Below are 19,517 nucleotides of genomic sequence, written 5' to 3' on the forward strand. Positions count from 1 at the left end.
TTCTAGAATTACTGATCCTCAGAAATTAGAAATGAATGGAAGCTGTTAAAAATAAATATTATCTGATATTTTGTATGTACCCTTCAAACGAAAATATCTTAAAATTAAATGATGAGAATAGTATGGTTATTAAGGTTGAATAAAGAAGGTTGACTTCGTTTTTCCATGCTCTGCAAGAATATTGAAAAATAGATATATGGTTCTATTTTTAAAAAATAATAATGACCTTGAAATCTCGCAAAAAAAAAATCATAAGAAAAAACTAATTCTACCATTACGCGTGGTCCTTAAAATAATGTACCTTCATACAACAATAAATGGAGAAGATATATAAGTGATTCCATTTAACTGGACCACTCTGTATCGTAAGAGTATAGTTTTTATATTCATACAAATGTATTTAAATAATTTGTTAACAATGTAATATGTACCTCGTTTAATTAAAAATGAATTTTCATTTATCTGTAAAAAAGATTTCATCATTTCTTAAAGAAATTTAATAAGTTTTAGTATCGTTGAATTAATTATTCACATTGATTTCTGTTACTATGTAAGATTGCATAATTAACTTTGATACAATTGTAATTAAAAAAGTGTGAACTCATTCTATGTTAGTTTTCATGGCGCAGTTTTACAGATCACAAATATGCCTTTAAAAGGTATAAATGTATTAGAATTAGCTGGGCTAGCACCAGGCCCTTTTTGTGGAATGATATTAGCCCAATTTGGTGCATCTGTAATCAGAGTGGACAAGGTATAACTAATGATTAGGCGATCATGTTTTAAGCTCGTTTTTTGGTCATGTATATATCAATTTTTAAATATTTATTTTTTTATAGATTTATGGATCTTATAATGCCATTGATTGTCTGGGTCATGGAAAAAGATCAATTGCGTTAAATTTAAAAGTTTATGAAGGTTCTAATATATTTAGGAAATTGATCAATCAAAGTGATGTGCTTATAGACCCTTATAGACCTGGTTTGTATTCTTTAATAAATATATTATTGTTATATATATCTTTTAAATATTGATTAATATTAAAATAGGAGTAATGGAAAGAATGAAACTAGGACCAGAAGAACTTATGGGAATAAACAAGAGGTTGATATATGCCAGGTTAACAGGATTTGGGCATAATGGACCTTATGCTAATATGGCTGGACATGATATAAATTATTTAGCTTTATCTGGTAATTTAAAAACAACATATGTATTCTAGCTTATTTTATTTTAAGTAAGGCATATTTACTAAACTGCTTTTGATAATGTTCAGGTTTATTATCATTATTTGGACGTCACAATCAGAAACCAACACCACCAGTCAATTTAGTAGCTGATTTTGCTGGTGGTGGATTAATGTGTGCTTTTGGTATAATACTAGCATTATTTGAACGTAGCAAGAGTGGTATTGGTCAAGTGATTGATGCATCAATGGTAGATGGATCTGCATATCTAGGCAGTTGGTTCTTTAGATCTCAAAATGTGCCTGGATTATGGGGAAATCCTCGTGGTAAAAATATGTAAGGATCTCTAAGTTGTATCATTATCTATTTCCTATTTTTTTAATGGTTTCATATAAATAAATAATTAAATAATATTTCTTACAAATAGATTAGATTCTGGAACACACTTTTATGATACTTATGAAACAAAAGATAAACAATATATGTGCGTTGGAGCAATTGAACCTAAGTTTTATGAGATATTTTTAGAGAAACTTGGAATTTCATCTCATGAAATGCCACAATTTGAGAATTTTGAAGAAAGCCGTGAAAAATTAGAAAAGATATTCAAACAAAAGACTCAAGCAGAATGGTGTGCCATATTTGATGGTACAGATGCTTGCGTAACACCTGTTCTAAATTTAAAAGATGTTGCATCACATGCACACAATAAGGAAAGAAATATATTTAAGACTGGAGACAATGGTTTGGTAACTCCAAATCCTGCTCCACGTTTATCTCGTACTCCTGGAATGTCTAAAAAACATGAAAGAAATGCTAAATTGGGTGAGCACACTACAGAAATTCTTACTGAATTAGATTTTAAACCAGAAGAAATTGTTAATTTAATAGCAAATGGAATTGTTAATCAAGGAATGAAACATTCTAAACTTTAACACGTTGACGCCGGCGTGCGCCATCGGCGGGTCACACGTGTCTGTCACGAGGGGCTGCGATGGGTCACACATGTATTTCACAATATAGGTAGTGATCCAGCATTGCCCCACGAAGCAGATAGTGAATTCGGGCACCGGCGTCAACGTGTTAAGCATGTAATTTATTTTCATTAAAATGTTTACATATATTTGTTAATTCATGTAATAATATAAGAAAGGTTGTTAGTGTCCTAAAAAGCGAAAAGCTAGCAGTTTATATTAAAGATTACTAATTACTCTATTTAATGACAATCAAAACTATCAGTAATCATATTTTTATATTTTTTTAATGCAACTTATTGTCATCAAGAAAATAAAGTATCGATACTAATGATAATTTGTGCAACATGACTTTGGTATCTTTTATTGTTTCTGTCAGAATTTACAGAAAATAATATCAAAATAAATATTATTCCTATGACGTATATTTTGTGCATGTTTCATTTCTTATGCATGGACATGGCTGTCCCTGTTAACTCTTGAAGGTCGACATGAACAACGTGCTCTGAATAATTGTATGTTCTTCAGGCACAGTGTATGTATATTTATGGGGAAGAAATGAAAAATTGCACTTTCATTGTTTAACGATATACAATTAAACTTTAATACACTTAAATAAGCTGATACACTATAAAAGTTACGCACGTGATTATGCCCCTATTTGAGGATTGAATGTTTACAGTTGAAAGTTTACAGTGTATCTTGCTTGTATAAATGTTTGAGAACGTTTGACTTCTACAAAAATTGGAAAATACCTGTATAAGTCAATGGGGGAAGAATGTTTGTGTTCTCAGAATGTCCGAGGTTTGTCTCATGTATTCAGAATGCACGTTGATTGGTTGTTATCAAAATTTAATTTTCTAATCAACGGTACCCTGAGTGTCAGGACTACCCTTCCATACACCTTCTTCTGGTAAGGGCATAACCTGAACTGACACGAGATGCTCGTTTTTCCGGAAAGATCGTGATATTCCTCCTGGTCAGAAACTTCGGCAATTTGTACTGTTATAATATATTTCCAAATTGCCCTTTAGAAATACTGAATTTATAACACATCTCTGGTTATTAAGTGTGCATTAAATTAAAATTCTAAGTAATCCTAAAAATATGCTGTCTATTACTTATAATATTTAATAATTTAAGAATTTAGCTCAAAAATAGCTTTCTTTGCAATCGTGCTAATAGCTTTACCGATGATGGCCTCATGTGTTTCTTTTGTGTGTATCTTATGTGTAATATATATCTTAATAGTTTATAGTGGATAGTTCACTTTACATATTTACATATATATTATGTTGAATTATTTATAATTGAGAAAGCAGTATTATTATATTAATATATAGATTATTATATTTATATTATATATATATAGCTGTATTATATATTATTATAAAAGCACTTGTTAGTGATACAATATTTATTCTATCATACAAGAAGATGCTTGTTAGCGGTTGTGTCTGTATACAAACGAATTGCTACTAACTGGGTGAAATTAAAAAGTAATCTATTTTAAAGTATGTAAGTATTCATATTGAAGCAATTCTCGTGACAATGTGTGTTACATATTATGAACCATTTTTTGTAACTGATTAATTTTATTTACAATAAATAATCATGTTAACTAATTTCTAGATTATCTTAGATAATTACTAACACATTGTTAACTAATATGACTGACATTTCCTAAAATAAATTTTTAATAATTTACAAATAAAATTTATATATAAAACACATATATTTTACGATTTAACAATGGAAAAATTGGTGCAGCATAAAAGCAACATAATACAATTATTTGTGTCATATATCTTGAAATTTAGCATACAATTGCAACATAGTTTCATTATAAATACCGGATATTTGTTACAAACTACATCAACAGATATGAAGCGTATTTGTACAATACTATTACTGAGTCGGTGGTGGTTGTAATGGTTGATCTCGACGAGGTCCCCTTTTAACAGGTGGAACAGACGCCGGTTTTATCGATAATAAAGAACCAAATAAAACATGTTGTATAACAGGAAATTTTGCTAAAACCTGTGTATGATGTTTAAAACGTCATTATCTAATTATCATATTGATAAGTTGTTAGCAATAATATTTACCTCAGCTCTGTACATTTTAATAAGACCATTATTTACTTTGACCCAAGAAGATACAGCACTAACATTCCATAACTGATTTGAATGTTCAGCAAATGGACCTATCTTTACCTAAAATAATATTTGCCTTTAAAATATATAAAAACGGCTAACAATACAATATATGTAAGTGCATATATATGTATACAAACCTTTGAAATAAATTCAATACAACCAAGAAACATATATTGCTTGTTAAAAGCTTGAATAATATCTGGTTCAACAAAATGACGAGGTTCTATACGAGGATGCCCTGAAATGTATATCATTTTTTGTGTACATTTATGTATATCTTTGAAATACATTATAATAAAAAATAAAAAAATTAGTACAAGGCAATACCAATTAATTGAGCACTTCCCCATATAAATGGGACAAATTGATAGTCATCTAAGCTCCATACACCATGACTACCTGCTGGTTCCATCCGATAAGTTAATTGTAATCTACGCACTAATTCCAGATATCTTACAAAAAAACAAAAACTATTTTAATCTCTGGAAATACACAAAATATTAGGGTAAGAATATCAAGTTCAATAAAAATTACCTGTTAAATATTTTTACAACTACAGCTACTTTATCATCCTGTGTGAAAGCACCAATTTTGAACATACAACATAAAAACATTAAAAATGCCATTTCATGTCCTGTACCATAATCTATACGCGTTGGATTTCCAAAGCCTTCATATAAATACTGGACTATTTCTGGAACTGCTCTATGTAATTTTTCTGGCAATACTTTTTGTAATTCTGCTATTCCATTCTGAAATATTATGAATCAATAGATTTTGAAGATGGCTATGTAAAAGTAATATATATTTACCTGTTGTAATCTTTCGTGCCATTCTCTAAACGATTTGTTACCAAAACGTTGGGGCTGCTCAGTGGGAGGTATCTGTGTTATCCATTCATCAAATTCATTAAGCATTTGAACAATACTGGCTATTGTAGGACTTTGTGTGTATTCAACATTTAAAGCTTTTCCCTGAACCGATTCATTTAAGGCCAATATAAATCCCAAGTATTCCTACAAAATATTTTTACATGTTTTTTCATACGATAAAGATCCTTGAATATTGAAAATTGTTATAATATCAAATATCATTAATAAAAAAGAAATAGTATGCAAATTCTTACAAAATATGCTTCAGATTTTTCCCAAAGTACCATATCAGATGGTACTTTAATCGACTTTTTCGGGACGACGAATTCATGATCGTCGGCTACAATATAATTAAAAGGCAATTACTCGATATTATTAAATATATTTATTTTAATTAATGTTTGAAATACGTACGATTTACAGGTGACTTTGACGTTGACATCGTACTTATCACAGAATTTGGTTATTATTCATTGAAAATATACGTATAATGAATAATAAACAAAAAAGAAGATATATTTACGTTATATATACAAACACATGTATATAAGATGTATGCAAAACATTTGAGTTGCAAACGTATATTATTAAGAGTTAAATTGCTTTGGACATTCGTAATAGAAACGTACGAACCCAACTCTGAAATCGTTAAAATTGAACAAGATAGATATTAAAAAATGTTTTCAATAAGTTGATTTTGATCACAACAAAATTTCGTACGGTCAAAAATTTATAGAAAAATTAAATAATGCACATACATATATCTTTTTTACATTAAATCCACTAAAAGTTAACTAAATCTTCAAAAGTTACTGAAAATATATTTTGACCCATGATTATACAAAACAGGTTTCAACACTTATATACCGAAGCCTAGGGAAAACAGTACAAAAATTGAGTTTTGACTAGTTGTGAAAAATCAACATGGAAGACAAGAAGGTTCTCATTCTGCGCATGTGTGATATGTTCTGAATGTCTCAGACAGAGATGGAGACGTTTAGCTCATCTTCGTCTGTCTCGCAAGAACGCGAACTTCGTTGATCATCCATGTTGATTTTTCATAATTAGACACGATTCAATTTTTGGACGATTTTCTCTAGCGAGTTTCGAAACCTGTTTATATGATCGTGTTTTAATCAGCGAGACAAATCAGGAAAGATAAATAAAACCACGTGGTCAAAATCTAGGGGATACTAGGATTCGTAATTTTGAAATATTATAAATAGGAAGTTATTTCTCTAAGTTTGAGCTTTTTAAGTTAAATTATATTGATCAATTTTATGTATAGATCTCATTTATTGTGGTATTATTCACGGTCATATAAACAGGTTTTGTTACTCGTTAGGGAAAATCATCCGAAAATTGAGTCATGAAAAACCAACATGAAAGATAATAAAGTTCTCTTTTTTGCGAGATAGACAGAAATGAGTAGAGTATCTCTGTCTCTGTCTGAGACATTCATACCATGACACGCATGCGCAGAACTGAACCTTTTCGTCTTCCATGACGACTTTTCACGGCTCAATTTCTGGACAACTTCTTCTATGCTTTTGGTATATGAGTGTGGTTTTGTTTATATCCGCTCCTTATGATGATTTACTCAGGTTAACTACTGACAAATATTTTTCCTTAAATTACGTAAACAAATTGTGTTCAAACTTTAAATCGACTTAAATTCTAACTACGTAATTATCAAATACGTCAAATACGTATTAATATTTTTTATATATCTTGTACAAACTGTGAAAGCTGTATTATGCAGAATAAGATGACAGGATAACATAATTTAGATTGTGAAATAAAAGAAAATGGGAAATTATCAGTATTATCATTTATTTTTAAAACTATATTGAATGTGTACGATTTATAAGAAAAAGCGTTTATATATATATATATATCAGGTTTGTATATACTACAAAAATCAACATTTTTTTATCATACAAGCTTTTTAATAAAGTTTATATTATAAGCATGAGTTATTCCCAAGAAGAAATAGAAAAGAAGCGTTTGTTAGCTTTACAACGTAGAAAGGAATCTCAATTGAAAAACAGTTCATTAATCCCTAATGCAAATACAAGAAATAGGATTACTTCTGCTAATAGTAGTATCATAACTAATGAAAATAAATCACACAATAGCCCAAAAGTTTTTGGACATGGTTCGTCATCAAAATATGTTGACTACAAAGCAAAATCTGAGAACAATTGCTTCAAGCATAGTGGAAAACTTAATAAACAAAATGAACGATTTAATCCTATGTCAACAAAGAATTTTTTTGGTCAGAAATCTTGCATTACAGCAAAATGTTATATGTTAACTGATGAAAGATTTGTATTAGAAACTTCATCATATTTTCCTCCACTTGTTGAGGCAATAAAGAAAGTTTCAAGCAGATCATATGGTAATATAAGAGTAATATATTCTTAAATTTAACATAAATAAATAAATTTTAATTGCTAAACATAGAATATATAAATAACGGTACCTGTTATATATCATATTTTTATTTTAGATATGAAAACTAAACAATGGAATTTTCTTTTAAAAGACTATGAAACAGTAATAGAAAAGGTTATTAATTTCAAATCTGATATACAAATTACAGGATTACCAAAACCAGTCCTTCAGGTATTATATTGAAGAATAATATATTGTATTTTGTGTGTGTATGTGTATGTATATACATTTGAAATGTTTTTAGATTTTCAGGAAAAATGACACCTCAATGAATACTGAAAATATTGATCTATTAGACATTGATCCTCAGTTAGTAGGGAATTTAATGCCCTTTCAACGAGAAGGAGTTTGGTATAATTACATGATTTACAAGTGTTTTTAAATTTAAAATAGGATAGAATTAAATTTATTATTTTCAGCTATGGAATATCTAAAGGTGGTCGTTGTATGATTGCTGATGATATGGGTTTAGGAAAGACCATTCAAGCACTAGGCATTGCGCATTATTTTAGAAAGAATTGGCCCCTCCTTATTGTTACACCCGCTTCAGTCAGGTTTGACAATGAAGAATATGCTAGATAGATATATTTCATTGTATTAAAGCAAATAGTAAAAATGATTTTGAAAAATTTAGGTATCAATGGGCAGAAGCAATATATACATTTTTGCCATCTGTACCTGCTCATTACATTCACCAATTTGCAAATACCAAAGACTGTATTGATAGTAGTAAAATCGTTATTACAACATATGATCTTCTAGTCCGAGCGATGGACACGTTTGAACGCCAAATTTTTGGTTTTGTTATTTTGGTATGTTAAAAAACAATATATTGATTAAATATAAATAGGAATATATATATAACAGGAATAAATAAATTTATGTATAGGATGAGTCTCATGCATTGAAAAGTCTTAAAACTGCGAGATTTAACGCTGCACAATGTGTAGTCCTGCAAGCGCGTCACGTTGTTTTACTATCTGGGACACCTGCTTTATCAAGACCCATGGAATTATATTCTCAAATAAATCTTATAATGCCAAATTTTATGGGGTAATGTAAAATGTTCGTTATATGTAATTTATATATGAGTAAACAAGTATTATTTTTACATAGATATCAAGAATATGGAATTCGGTATTGTGCAGGAGAAAAAACTTCATATGGATGGGACTTTAGTGGATCGTCAAACATGCAAGAATTGCAGTTATTATTAAAACGCACTTGCGTAATTCGAAGATTAAAAAATGATGTTTTAAATCAATTACCGGCAAAAAAAAGGTGAAGAATAAGTATACTTATATCAGATTATTTGGATAGTACATAAGCATACATTTGAATTTGTACAAATATAAATGTTTATTTTACTAAAAAAATTTTAGAGAAGTTATTATACTAGATCCAGGCTTAATAAAAGTTGGTACTAAAGAAATGGTAGAAATTTCCAAGAAACTAGAGCGAGAGGTTCTGAATGGTATAGAAAAACATCGTACTCTTTTGCACTACTATAATGAATCTGGTGTTGCTAAACAAAAGGCTATATGGTATATATAAATAACATTTTTATTTAGTAAATAATCACTAAAGTTACAAATACAATTTTATATAATAAAACTATTTAGTATAGTAATGAATATTGTCTAATATGTATAATATTATTTCAGTGATTATATTTCCAAGCTGTTCATGAATAAACAAAAGTTCATTATATTTGCCCATCATCAAAATGTTATGGATGCTATTTGTGATGTTGCAGAATCTATGGATATAAAGTAATTATACTGTCTGCATACACTAGTGTATAAAGATAAAATTTTTATTTATTCAAAACTTATTTATGCGTTTTAGATATATTAGAATTGATGGAAAAACAAATCCAGAACGCAGAAAATATCAAATCGACCAATTTCAAAACTGTGACGATTGCATGGTAGCAGTATTATCAATCACAGCAGCAAACGCCGGAATTACATTAACATCTGCGAAACTTGTAGTTTTTGCAGAACTATTTTGGAATCCTGGAGTATTTATCGTTTATTTTATTTTTTGAAATCATAATTACTTAAAATCAGATTCATTTAATATAATCTGTTTTATTATAGATATTGTGCCAAGCTGAAGATAGGGTACACAGAATTGGTCAAGATAATAGTGTTATCATTCAATATTTGGTTGCAAAACAAACAGCAGACGATTATTTATGGCCGTTAATTCAAAAAAAGATGAATGTATTGAACGAGGTTGGACTTGATCAAAATTTTTCTCTAAAAGATATTGATGTCACTGTACAAGCATTCAGTTCAGAACAAAAAACCTTAGATAGTTTTATGGATAACTCACGAAAAATAGTACACAGTAAAGAGAATGTAACAAAAAATACATCACAAAGTCAATTTTCCACAACTGAAGAGCTTAAAGAATTACTTGATTTAAATGACGAAGACTTCGAATTTTGTGATTGGGATGATATGAAATGAAAAACTTATTTTTATACAGTATTTTGTTTACATTGTGAAAGGTGTATAAATGCATTCAAATAATAAAAGCACGAACTATTTTCTACATATTGTATATAAACATAGCTATTAATAGTAATAAAGTTTTTCATATTAAAGAATGTGGATATTTTAATAATGTTAAAAAATCCATTAAAGAAAATATAAGAATATTACCTAGAATTTCGTAATAATTTTTATTTTTCAATTACGAACGCATAATATCTTTTTATTATACAAACTTTATCTCGTATATACAAAAGTACAAAAATTAGATTCCTCCAATTTTAAAAATTCGAAATTACTAGTAGTTTTAAGTTGCTATTGCAGTGTTTACACTAGTTTTATTAATTTGTGTTTACAACGAACGATAATTCAATAAATGCGCGAGCAGATTTAAACCCACGTTATTGCACGTCTTATATCAATATAGTAATAGCTTATACTTTGAATATTTACCGCACAAACGAATGTTCTTCAATGCAGTGTTTCTCTCGAATCTAATGTTTATCTGTTGGTTTAAGCCGTGTGAAAATATCCATTTATATTGTTTATAACAAAGATACTTGCAATGTCCATTTTTAACGCGCACCAGTTTTTAGGTGCATTGTGTAAACGTTATGTAATTTCACTGCCATCAATAAATTTATCTAGAACTCAAAAAGCAAGTATCTCTTTTTGAGGTTAGAATAAATATATTTACATTCTATAATTTCTATATTATATAATATTTACGGAATGATATTTTATACTTTTTTAATTATTTTATTACTCTTAGTAATATGATAAATATTTGTATACAAAATTTGTACGATATTAGTTTATAATGGAGTAGTCAATTTTATTCTGATATTTTCCTTTTTTTCTTGTAGATTTTTATTATTTGTCTTACTGGAGGATCATTACTATTAGGAGGACTAGCACAGTTTTTAAAGAGACGTAGAAGACGTCCTCGTCCTTCAAGAAGAACCCTAAGGGAGCTAAAACAAAGATTTACTGCTGCAAAGAGCTCTAATTTTGGTAATTTATTACAATAGCATATAATTTTATAAGTAGATATTAAAGAAATTATGATAAACATATAATGTAAACTTTATTAATGCTATAACAAAATCTTATGATATTTATGTCTTATTTGTAGATGTATTATCGCAAGCATCATGGGCAAGAAAAAGTGAAGCTAGCAGCAAAAGTCATATAAGTGATCGAGTATCACTTATATCTTCTGTTCCAGGAGGTCCAGATGCTGATGTAAGACTTACTCCACAACAGTATGGGGTTCTTGGTAAGTGTTTTTCATACATGGCTCTCATAGTTTTCAATGTAGTTGTGCAATACCTTAAATGTGCCTTTATATTTACTATACCTTATATAATTTCTAAAAGATTCTGGAATATTTTAATAATATTTTTGTGATTATAAAATTTGAAGATAAAATTATATCAACATTATCGATCTATTTATACTTCCTTATCGGAATTAGAAAATGAAATAGCGGAAAACAATCAGATATTTAAATGGTTTTTAACTTTAATGAGAATTTTTATTATACACAGGGGTGGGGGTGTACAGTAAGGTAATATCGTTAAAGAAAAGAATAATGTAGTAATAAGACAATGTAGATACATTTTGTAGCACACGAAATATTTTTCACATGTGTGCGCTTATGCATAGAGAAGGAGAATAAGGGGGAAAGAAACTACATTTGTTTTTACATAATAATTTATATCATAATAATTTATAAATAATGTATCGGTGCAATGCACATATTTCTAAAAAACTGGGTTGTCCTGGGTATTGCTAAATGCAGTCATTTTTACATTGGAGTTTTTATTAACATTTTCTCAAAGGCGTACAGAAATATGAAGAAGCAACTAAAAAATAAGCGGTAATTTCTTTTCTTCCAAATATAGAGATATCCCTATTATCATTTGTATCTTTCATCAATTTTTATCTTGAAAACATACTATCCATTTACTTTGGGCCACGTCCATCGCATCACTTTATTCACAATGAGAAAATATTGCTGACAGTATTAGATATCATTATCTTGCATTACTTTCTACCTACTTTTTTTTTCTTCTGTTTCATTTAAACACGCAACATTCTAAAATTCACATGTCCCAATCTCGCAACAAATTATTGCTTTCTATAATAATTAACAAATTATTTAACAGAATATGTCACATTCCTTTACATCTACATAAAATTTTTACTGAATATCACAATATTGTGATTAGGCTTACTTCGGTTAATGTTATTATAAACTCATGGACAATGTGTTCGTGTTCGAAATGAATGTTTCCTTCTTACATTTTTTCCGTTAGTGCTATAATGTAATAAAATATGGATAATTCGTACGATGTTATTTACCACTGTTAGAAAAAATGATAAATGATTAAATAAGTTCGTAACAATTATACCTAATGAGAGTATAGAAATTACGTTATATACATATACAAATGTATCAAGAAAATATCGTCGAAAGAAAAAAAGAGAACGAACGGCATATATAATTATTTTTCCTGAATTTTCAACATAAAGACGTTTAAAATTAAACGTAGTTATTACGTTATAAGTCCATATTTCTCGTCTCGCTTATTAAACAAATGTACCTTACAAATTATTAACGTATCTATACAAATTAAAATACTGCATTCCTTTGTTATTACAATTTCCATTAATAATTATTTTCTAGGAATCTGCAAGCCCTATCACTTTACATGAGACAGATGGGTACACAAAATATTGTATTATTTTTACAGAATTGGAAACAAATTACCTTCAATAATATAATAATTGAAACCTACTAACCTACTATACCCATTCTCAAATAACGTGCACTTCTTTCAATATTTTTATTATGTAGCAATCCTCCTACTATTTCATTTTATCTAAGGGCTCCTCGAAGCTTTACATCAGTCAGACAAATGATATTGAAACATCGTTGAAAAAATACAGGTACCCATCCACCTGTACTCTACATATTCTTACTCGCTACACCTTTATAAATCTTACAATTGTCTAAAATTATACTGCAATCTCAAAAATATATATTGTAATTGCGTTAACTCGCGAATCTTTGTCCCTCCGTAATCATTTTTTTCTTCATCATTTTTACCTTCAATTTCCCACTCGTTTACTCGTCGTTATTTCTCCCAATTTTTCAGAAACTATACATATATTTATATATATATGTATATATAGTTGCCCGAGAATAATACCTGCAGTAATTCTAAACTCTCTTTGAACACGATTCTCAAAGAAAAGGGTATCATCCTTTCTGTATCTCATGTGTTTACTCTCTATTTTCCCATTCAAAGCTTGTTTTCAAAGACTTTTCTAGAAGAAGATCCTAGAACGTGCACTTTTGCGAAGGCATAAAATAGTTTAGCTGGAAAATCGATTCACAGCGAAGATTAGTTTAAAGACGGAATGTCGTTAGTTTACACATTCATCAATTAATTCAACAATATAGAGGTAAATGTTAACGATCCACAGGCTGTTGTTAACATGTCCATATGTTGGCTGGCGATCGCTTGTACTTACTTAACATTCGTCGTGAGACTAGCTCATCGCTTAAGGTATCCCTTTCATTTGCTATCCTAAACGTGTATATATATATATTTTTTATGTATATATATATATATATATATTAAATATGAAGTATTTTTTTTATTCATCTTCGAAAGGCAAGCATTATGTCAGCGTTGACATCGCGGTCTGACTTGATCAGCGATTTATAATCAAGGTAGCTTTTTTTATTTCGTTACATACTCTGCTATATGTACGAAATTACAGCAACATCTTGTGTGTATTTGTATTCAATTCATCTATTTTTTTTTACCTTTTTTTCGCTATTTCCATTTTTGTCTTTTTTTTACGATTTTTTTTTTTAGTCTGCGTTTTGTGATAATCTCTGGACATTATTTTTTTTCCTCTACGAATATATTACTATTGCAACTTAGGGCTTAGGATACTCTCGGAATCATCGATCTTTTCACGTAATTTTATTGACCACCGTCAGTAACGAAATTAATAAAGGCAATCCTACGTTTAATCTAAGAAGAGACGACGCTCCGGAGTACGTCACCTCTACCTTGTTCTTCAGCGACAACGGTCCACCGTCATCGCTCTGCATGTTAGACAGATCCGATTTCTTCCGTGGTATGATCATGTTCTCGTCATGATGCTCGCTCTCTTCCGTACCGTAGTCCTGTCGAACGTCGTTGCTTACGTTCTGCGGGGTTGCGGTGGTGCTCGGTTCCGTGGTAGGTGGTATGGTGGTGGTAGGAACTAGACTATAATTGGCAAGGAAGTAAATGGGTCCGAATATGGGTTTTACATCGAACATGCTCTCTTCGGCGCGAATGCCGCTTATCTGGCGAGACCTCGTCTCTCCATCCTCGTAATGGGAAATTAATTTTCCGGAATAGGGTACCTCCATGGAGGTGTAGTTCGCTACCAGACTCACGTTTATTCCTGTACCGGGCAGGAGATTAATTTTTACCCTGTTTTAAAAAAGTAGCGTATTAGTATTATTGGAGACTTGGACACAACGATTGTAAGATTGTTTCAAATGTTATAACATAGTTATAACATATTGTTGGATTGGATATTATATTTTATATGTACTGCTTAATATCTCATTTCTGTGCAATATAAAAAATAATTTAACAATTTTGTTTAGTGTATTGTAATATTTGATACATTAATATACCATACTCTCTCCATCTCTCTTTTACTTAGACAGATTGCAACTGTAAATGTTGTTGAAAAGAAAAGATGAAAAATTTAGAAAAAAGATACAGCGTTTTTTCATATTCCATATAATATCGCTACAATTAGCTTTCTCTGTATATACATATTTATATAGATTTATATAATAATTTTACTGCGACAAAATAAAGATAACGACTTAAAACATAAGAATCTACTATAAATGGAATTATCTTTTCAACATTTTTCAGAAATTTTCAAGTATCAATTAATGCCATTCAATCGATAAGCAAAATAACGATAAATTATGTCAGTAAGATATTTTTTCTGATAATAAATGATCGGATATTGTTCGAAATATGAATTATAAATCCTATAAAAATTTAATACATCTGACTTTCCACACACTATGCGTTAACTGATTTCAAACTATATGGAAAATATGCTTACGTGTATATGTCGGTATTATTGCTAGTTTCCTTTGTGCCCCACATTATATTCGACAAAGCCGTACCGTTCGTCAATTTAATTGATGTGTTTAAGCCTTTTAGTATGGCATGGCCTTGACCCCAGTAAATGGAATATTTGTATTTGTAACCAAAAGCTTTCGCTATTGTCGCATTTTCCGTTCCATCATTAACGATAGTCGCGTTGTCAAGTTCAAGGGATGTACGATTAACCACTCGCATTTTAGGCCAATTCAATTTAACGTTTTCCAAATCGTAGGAGGTCGGTTCCGTCTCGACTAGGACATCGCCATCCTTCGCGGTTTCTTCGGTACCATCCTAATGGAAAAAGGTCATAATGTTTTATTAATAGTACCGTGACCCTATTAAGAAAGATAAAAGCGCAGCGGGTTATTGGTTTCCTAAGATACTTTAAAAGTATTAATTGAAACATGGATTAAAATAAAATCCAATATTTGGTCGGTTTTAATTCTGAGAACATATTCGAGTTCTTGTTAGAAGGAATAAGAATATGGCTACTAGTTACTGCTGCTCTGAAATCGTATTTATTTTCTGCAAGATAGAATGAAATATAAATCAACGATCGATTTGTTCAAATATTGAAACTAGCTTAACTTCTATTTCAAAGAAATAATACCTTCCACAACGTTATGCGAAGAATCCTGAAAATAATAAATTTCAATATTTGAGATACACTTGGTTCATATTTCGAAAAAGAAATACTCATTGCAAGTTACGCGTAGTCAATCTAAGATCAACTACTGGCAAAATAGAGTTCTCCTTATCTAAAGAATGTACCAATTAATTAAATAGTCGATGAACGAAATCATTCCATTCATCGTCCAATCACGCAAACTCCGATTAAAATTTCATCGACTACTTTCTCCAACATCCGCATTAATCCCTTCGTGCATAACTTTTAGAAATTTTTATGTGTGAATTATATGGATTATTTGATCATTAAATTGAAAAAAGATCCTTGAGGTTCCTTCTCACGTCCATAATATCAAAAAGCATAATGCAGTACTATAAATTGACTGAAAGAAATTGCAAATGGAATATCGCGTTAATACAATATTGATTCTTAACTATTAATTGGTACCAGGGGTGAACATTCGCTCGAGAAAGATTTAAATTAAAGACTCTATTCGAAAGTTCGGTTTTATTTTTATATCGTCAATTATAATTCTCATATTAGCTTCCAATATTCGCAAGAATTATATTCCCTATATTCTTCTCAAGTACTTTCAATCTTACGTATTTTATTTTCAATTCCAATTATACAATTTAAAAACATAATTATATTATTTTCAAATATTCACCCACGGTACCATTAATATAATATTAAAGAATCATACCATCTAGAAATTGACAAGTTCACGTTGTATTTTAACATACGATGAAAAACCGTTCCCACATAAATACACGAGACATACATACATACGTATATGAGAAGATTAATTCACCGCAAATCCTAAAACTCGTCTTCCCCATCATCCGTCATTTCAACAGAAAAAGACCACCCCCAACCGCCTGTCAACCGCAACCTCACAGTTGAAGGAGCACCCTTCGCTTCCTCCTTCTTCCCGTCGGTTTAATCTCCCACCCTGCATTAACCAACCACCTTGCAATCCAGCTTACAAGCGTTACGCTCTTTAGTAAGCGTCGCTCTTACTAAATCCAAGGGAGAGAATTAACACCCTGTAGATCCCATCCCGCTCTTTCAGTATAAATCGCGGAGCAATTACTTACGTCTTTGACGTAGCTGATACTCCCAAGAATACGTTTATTCAAGGTGCCGATATAATGGGTGTATCTCGGCGATGAGGCATTTTTGTCAGTTTTCGCGGGATGACGCGCGATGAACATCTTCTCCATGGCCACGGCACCAACCGGTGTGTTCTTGTATTTGTCCCAGTGCTCCCAGTTGACGCGGGCTGCACTGTCCACATTTTCTAACAGGTCGTATTTGTCGTACGACTGCACGTTACCGTGAATCGTCACTGTGCATCGTTGCTCGTCACCCTTCTGACTGCCAGCCACCCAGACGGCCGTGTGCAGTACTCTGCATACGTACAGGGGCCTTCTTCTCTCCGATTTCTCCGCTTGATTGTTGAACGAGTTGTCTGTGAGAAAAAAATGAACATAAAAAAAAAATAATGAACATAATGAATATAGAATACATCTACGGTATGGTACAGTAGCTGACGAAAGTATCCCTCGTAAGAACCTGTTTTTGGAACATATATTTAAAGGGGCGAACGTGCTCATACGACCAATTACGCGGTTTAGGTACTTTTCTTAATTTTGATTACTGGCTTTAGTCTTGTTTTTTAAATCAGTACAACGAAGAAGATCCGGAGAGAGTAATGCATTTAATAAACAATTTATAGTATCTTCGTGTAAAAAATATTTTATTATTTATATTATTATTTATTAAATATTACTAATAATCACTTTCAAAAAAATACCTTTTCCTAATTTAAAATATTTTATATTTCTATATAAAACTTAGTATACAAGCTGCAAAAATTATATTGGAAACATTGCAATATAGATGTAAGTAACGTGTTAAAAAGCAAACGAAAACTTATTTATGGATTGTTTAAACCATAATTACAGTGCTAATGGTATTTCAAAATGCTTCATAATATATGCTGTATTATGTATACATAAAAACTGTCTATGATGAGTGTCAAGTACTTTCATAAGCCACTGTATTCTTATCGCGAATAAACAGACAGAGGGTAGTAGAGGGTAGGCCAGACTAGTCAGGGTAGACGAGAAGATGAAAATGTAAGTGCAGACAATTGTATATTTGTATTGTTAAGGGATAAACCGTCTGCGCCAGGTACGTAGGCGAGAAAAGTTCGTTCATGAGCCTTTTGAAGATGATGTCGAGACGATGCTTAGCGACAATTAGCGGCGACGGGAAATTAACACGAGAATGTAACTGGCCTCGGTTTCCGAGTGTGAGTGATGCGTTGCTCTGGTGTACAATAGCCTCATTAGATGCCTGGGAATGATTAAGCTAGATGGTGTTTTATGTTTGCTTAGACGTTTTCTGAGGAGAGACCGCTCAATTAAAAAAGAAGATGCGACGTAAGTTGTAAATATTCGCTTTTCAAATTAATTTGGGTGGAATCATGGTGATCGATACGTTAGTCATTTCATTCTTAGTACTTAATTGAGGAGGAATGATCTGAAAAGACTGGATAAAAGTTAACACACGTTGCGTCTCATTGCATCATGCATAACAATTAAAATCGTCTCAGTTCGTTTCAAATTAACACAAGAATTTAACATTGTAACATTTTGTACGTACGCGGTGGTATGTTGTAATTGAAGTAATGTAATTCGAAATAGGCATAAAAGTATTTTCATCGACAGTCAAAGAAAAGCAAAAGGGACGAATAGAGAGACAAGTGTGTTAGAAGTCTTGAAATTTACTTTATATCATTTATCGTATCAAATAAACTGACGAAAGTTAGTTTTAAAGAAGTTGTTGACTAAATCATGCATCTCATTAACTTGGTTTCTTTCTGGTGAAGAAAAAGGTCCAAAAATCAATTTCTGTCCTGTGCGTTTAAGTATTTCTTACGCGTGGCATAGCGAGACTAAATTAAAAAAGAGAAAGCGACGAGGATGATCGGGGAATAAAATTAAAGTTTCGTTGAACGTAAAATTTCTGGTCGACCTTGCCAGAGAAAGGACCATATTTTGTTAAGTTCTCTCGTCTGGTTGCACATACCTTCCGATTCTTCGATCGCAAAACCGCCGATGACTATTTCCTTGGATGAATCGTAGTAAGCACGGGGAAGCCAGTTCAGAGCGGTCGAGGTGACTAATTGCTGATACTTTGACAGAATGTGCACGCTGTTGTCTGCATTCGTCAGCAACAACAGAACACCGAACAGTCCAACAGCGAGGTAAACCTTTTGCCAAGACATCTGCAATTTTATCGTTTTGTCATTTTTTGCGTTGAAAAAGAACAAGTAATAAGAAGAGAAAAGAGAGAAATACACCCGTGAAACGGTTGGAAAATTCACGTGCAAAGTCTAATGTCGAAGTCTAATCTACGAAGGGTTTAATCTACGTTTCTTCGTTGCATGTAATGAAAAAGGAAAAGAAAGGAAAAAGGAGAAAAATGCGCACGAAACGCTTGGAAAAGTGCACGTGCACAGGCT

At 31.0% G+C, this 19,517-nt stretch overlaps 5 protein-coding genes across 10 annotated transcripts in view; 3 read left to right on the forward strand and 2 right to left on the reverse strand.

The window, feature by feature from the left end:
- The first annotated feature begins 106 nt into the window (after positions 1 to 106).
- Positions 107 to 2,751, forward strand: LOC117206950 (alpha-methylacyl-CoA racemase). Of its 3 annotated transcripts, none has more exons than XM_033446686.1 (6): positions 107 to 365; positions 616 to 754; positions 840 to 981; positions 1,050 to 1,193; positions 1,277 to 1,523; positions 1,615 to 2,751. In XM_033446686.1, exons 2-6 carry the CDS (start codon positions 647 to 649, stop codon positions 2,120 to 2,122), a joined length of 1,149 nt encoding a protein of 382 aa, XP_033302577.1. In that variant the 5' UTR covers positions 107 to 365; positions 616 to 646; the 3' UTR covers positions 2,123 to 2,751. The 3 variants fall into 3 exon arrangements, with proteins under 3 accessions (XP_033302577.1, XP_033302578.1, XP_033302579.1); XM_033446687.1 differs by having other exon boundaries at positions 630 to 754; XM_033446688.1 differs by lacking the exon at positions 107 to 365 and having other exon boundaries at positions 439 to 754; positions 1,074 to 1,193.
- An 897-nt stretch (positions 2,752 to 3,648) lies between these two features.
- LOC117206952 (serine/threonine-protein phosphatase 2A activator-like) lies at positions 3,649 to 5,925 on the reverse strand. The gene is made up of 8 exons (XM_033446692.1): positions 5,607 to 5,925; positions 5,447 to 5,532; positions 5,133 to 5,336; positions 4,855 to 5,072; positions 4,648 to 4,772; positions 4,458 to 4,558; positions 4,270 to 4,377; positions 3,649 to 4,201 (listed from the first exon to the last, which is right to left on the reverse strand). Exons 1-8 carry the CDS (start codon positions 5,632 to 5,634, stop codon positions 4,070 to 4,072), a joined length of 1,002 nt encoding a protein of 333 aa, XP_033302583.1. The 5' UTR covers positions 5,635 to 5,925; the 3' UTR covers positions 3,649 to 4,069.
- Positions 5,926 to 6,730: 805 nt separating this feature from the next.
- LOC117206972 (SWI/SNF-related matrix-associated actin-dependent regulator of chromatin subfamily A-like protein 1) lies at positions 6,731 to 10,211 on the forward strand. 3 transcript variants are annotated; one of them, XM_033446727.1, is made up of 12 exons: positions 6,731 to 7,093; positions 7,331 to 7,593; positions 7,705 to 7,820; positions 7,894 to 8,000; positions 8,069 to 8,203; positions 8,284 to 8,461; positions 8,539 to 8,702; positions 8,766 to 8,930; positions 9,032 to 9,193; positions 9,314 to 9,421; positions 9,498 to 9,672; positions 9,752 to 10,211. In XM_033446727.1, exons 2-12 carry the CDS (start codon positions 7,449 to 7,451, stop codon positions 10,124 to 10,126), a joined length of 1,830 nt encoding a protein of 609 aa, XP_033302618.1. In that variant the 5' UTR covers positions 6,731 to 7,093; positions 7,331 to 7,448; the 3' UTR covers positions 10,127 to 10,211. The 3 variants fall into 3 exon arrangements, with proteins under 3 accessions (XP_033302618.1, XP_033302616.1, XP_033302617.1); XM_033446725.1 differs by having other exon boundaries at positions 7,163 to 7,593; positions 9,752 to 10,126; XM_033446726.1 differs by lacking the exon at positions 6,731 to 7,093 and having other exon boundaries at positions 7,164 to 7,593.
- Positions 10,212 to 10,468: 257 nt separating this feature from the next.
- LOC117206988 (mitoguardin) overlaps positions 10,469 to 19,517 on the forward strand; it is a 42,802-nt gene continuing 33,753 nt past the window's right edge. The window contains exons 1-3 of the mRNA XM_033446753.1: positions 10,469 to 10,808; positions 11,017 to 11,164; positions 11,286 to 11,429. Coding sequence (XP_033302644.1) covers positions 10,716 to 10,808; positions 11,017 to 11,164; positions 11,286 to 11,429 — 385 coding nt within the window. The 5' untranslated portion in view covers positions 10,469 to 10,715. The remainder of the gene's footprint in view (positions 10,809 to 11,016; positions 11,165 to 11,285; positions 11,430 to 19,517) is intronic.
- The window catches only part of LOC117206989 (protein unzipped), a 33,732-nt gene continuing 26,429 nt past the window's right edge, over positions 12,215 to 19,517 (reverse strand). For both annotated transcript variants that reach the window (XM_033446757.1, XM_033446756.1), the window contains exons 2-5: positions 19,082 to 19,280; positions 17,083 to 17,456; positions 15,314 to 15,648; positions 12,215 to 14,655 (exon numbers count right to left, since the gene is read on the reverse strand). In XM_033446757.1, the coding sequence (XP_033302648.1) occupies positions 14,145 to 14,655; positions 15,314 to 15,648; positions 17,083 to 17,456; positions 19,082 to 19,280 (1,419 nt within the window). In that variant the 3' untranslated portion in view covers positions 12,215 to 14,144. The remainder of the gene's footprint in view (positions 14,656 to 15,313; positions 15,649 to 17,082; positions 17,457 to 19,081; positions 19,281 to 19,517) is intronic.

The sequence above is a fragment of the Bombus bifarius genome, unplaced genomic scaffold, assembly GCF_011952205.1.
Source record: "Bombus bifarius isolate JDL3187 unplaced genomic scaffold, Bbif_JDL3187 scf7180000008014, whole genome shotgun sequence".
In the NCBI taxonomy this organism is placed as follows: Eukaryota; Metazoa; Arthropoda; class Insecta; order Hymenoptera; family Apidae; genus Bombus; species Bombus bifarius.

Excerpts from the sequence above, each read along its gene's own strand:
- LOC117206972 (XM_033446725.1), top strand. The coding sequence starts at position 7,164 with ATGAGTTATTCCCAAGAAGAAATAGAAAAGAAGCGTTTGTTAGCTTTA. Across the intron at positions 8,001-8,068 it reads TTTCAACGAGAAGGAGTTTG|CTATGGAATATCTAAAGGTG; the intron begins GTATAATTACAT and ends TATTATTTTCAG. Across the intron at positions 9,422-9,497 it reads GCAGAATCTATGGATATAAA|ATATATTAGAATTGATGGAA; the intron begins GTAATTATACTG and ends TATGCGTTTTAG.
- LOC117206950 (XM_033446686.1), top strand. The coding sequence starts at position 647 with ATGCCTTTAAAAGGTATAAATGTATTAGAATTAGCTGGGCTAGCACCA. Across the intron at positions 982-1,049 it reads TATAGACCCTTATAGACCTG|GAGTAATGGAAAGAATGAAA; the intron begins GTTTGTATTCTT and ends ATATTAAAATAG. Across the intron at positions 1,194-1,276 it reads AAATTATTTAGCTTTATCTG|GTTTATTATCATTATTTGGA; the intron begins GTAATTTAAAAA and ends GATAATGTTCAG.
- LOC117206952 (XM_033446692.1), bottom strand. The coding sequence starts at position 5,634 with ATGTCAACGTCAAAGTCACCTGTAAATC. Across the intron at positions 5,533-5,606 it reads GTCAAAGTCACCTGTAAATC|CCGACGATCATGAATTCGTC; the intron begins GTACGTATTTCA and ends ATTATATTGTAG. Across the intron at positions 4,202-4,269 it reads TTAAAATGTACAGAGCTGAG|GTTTTAGCAAAATTTCCTGT; the intron begins GTAAATATTATT and ends CATCATACACAG.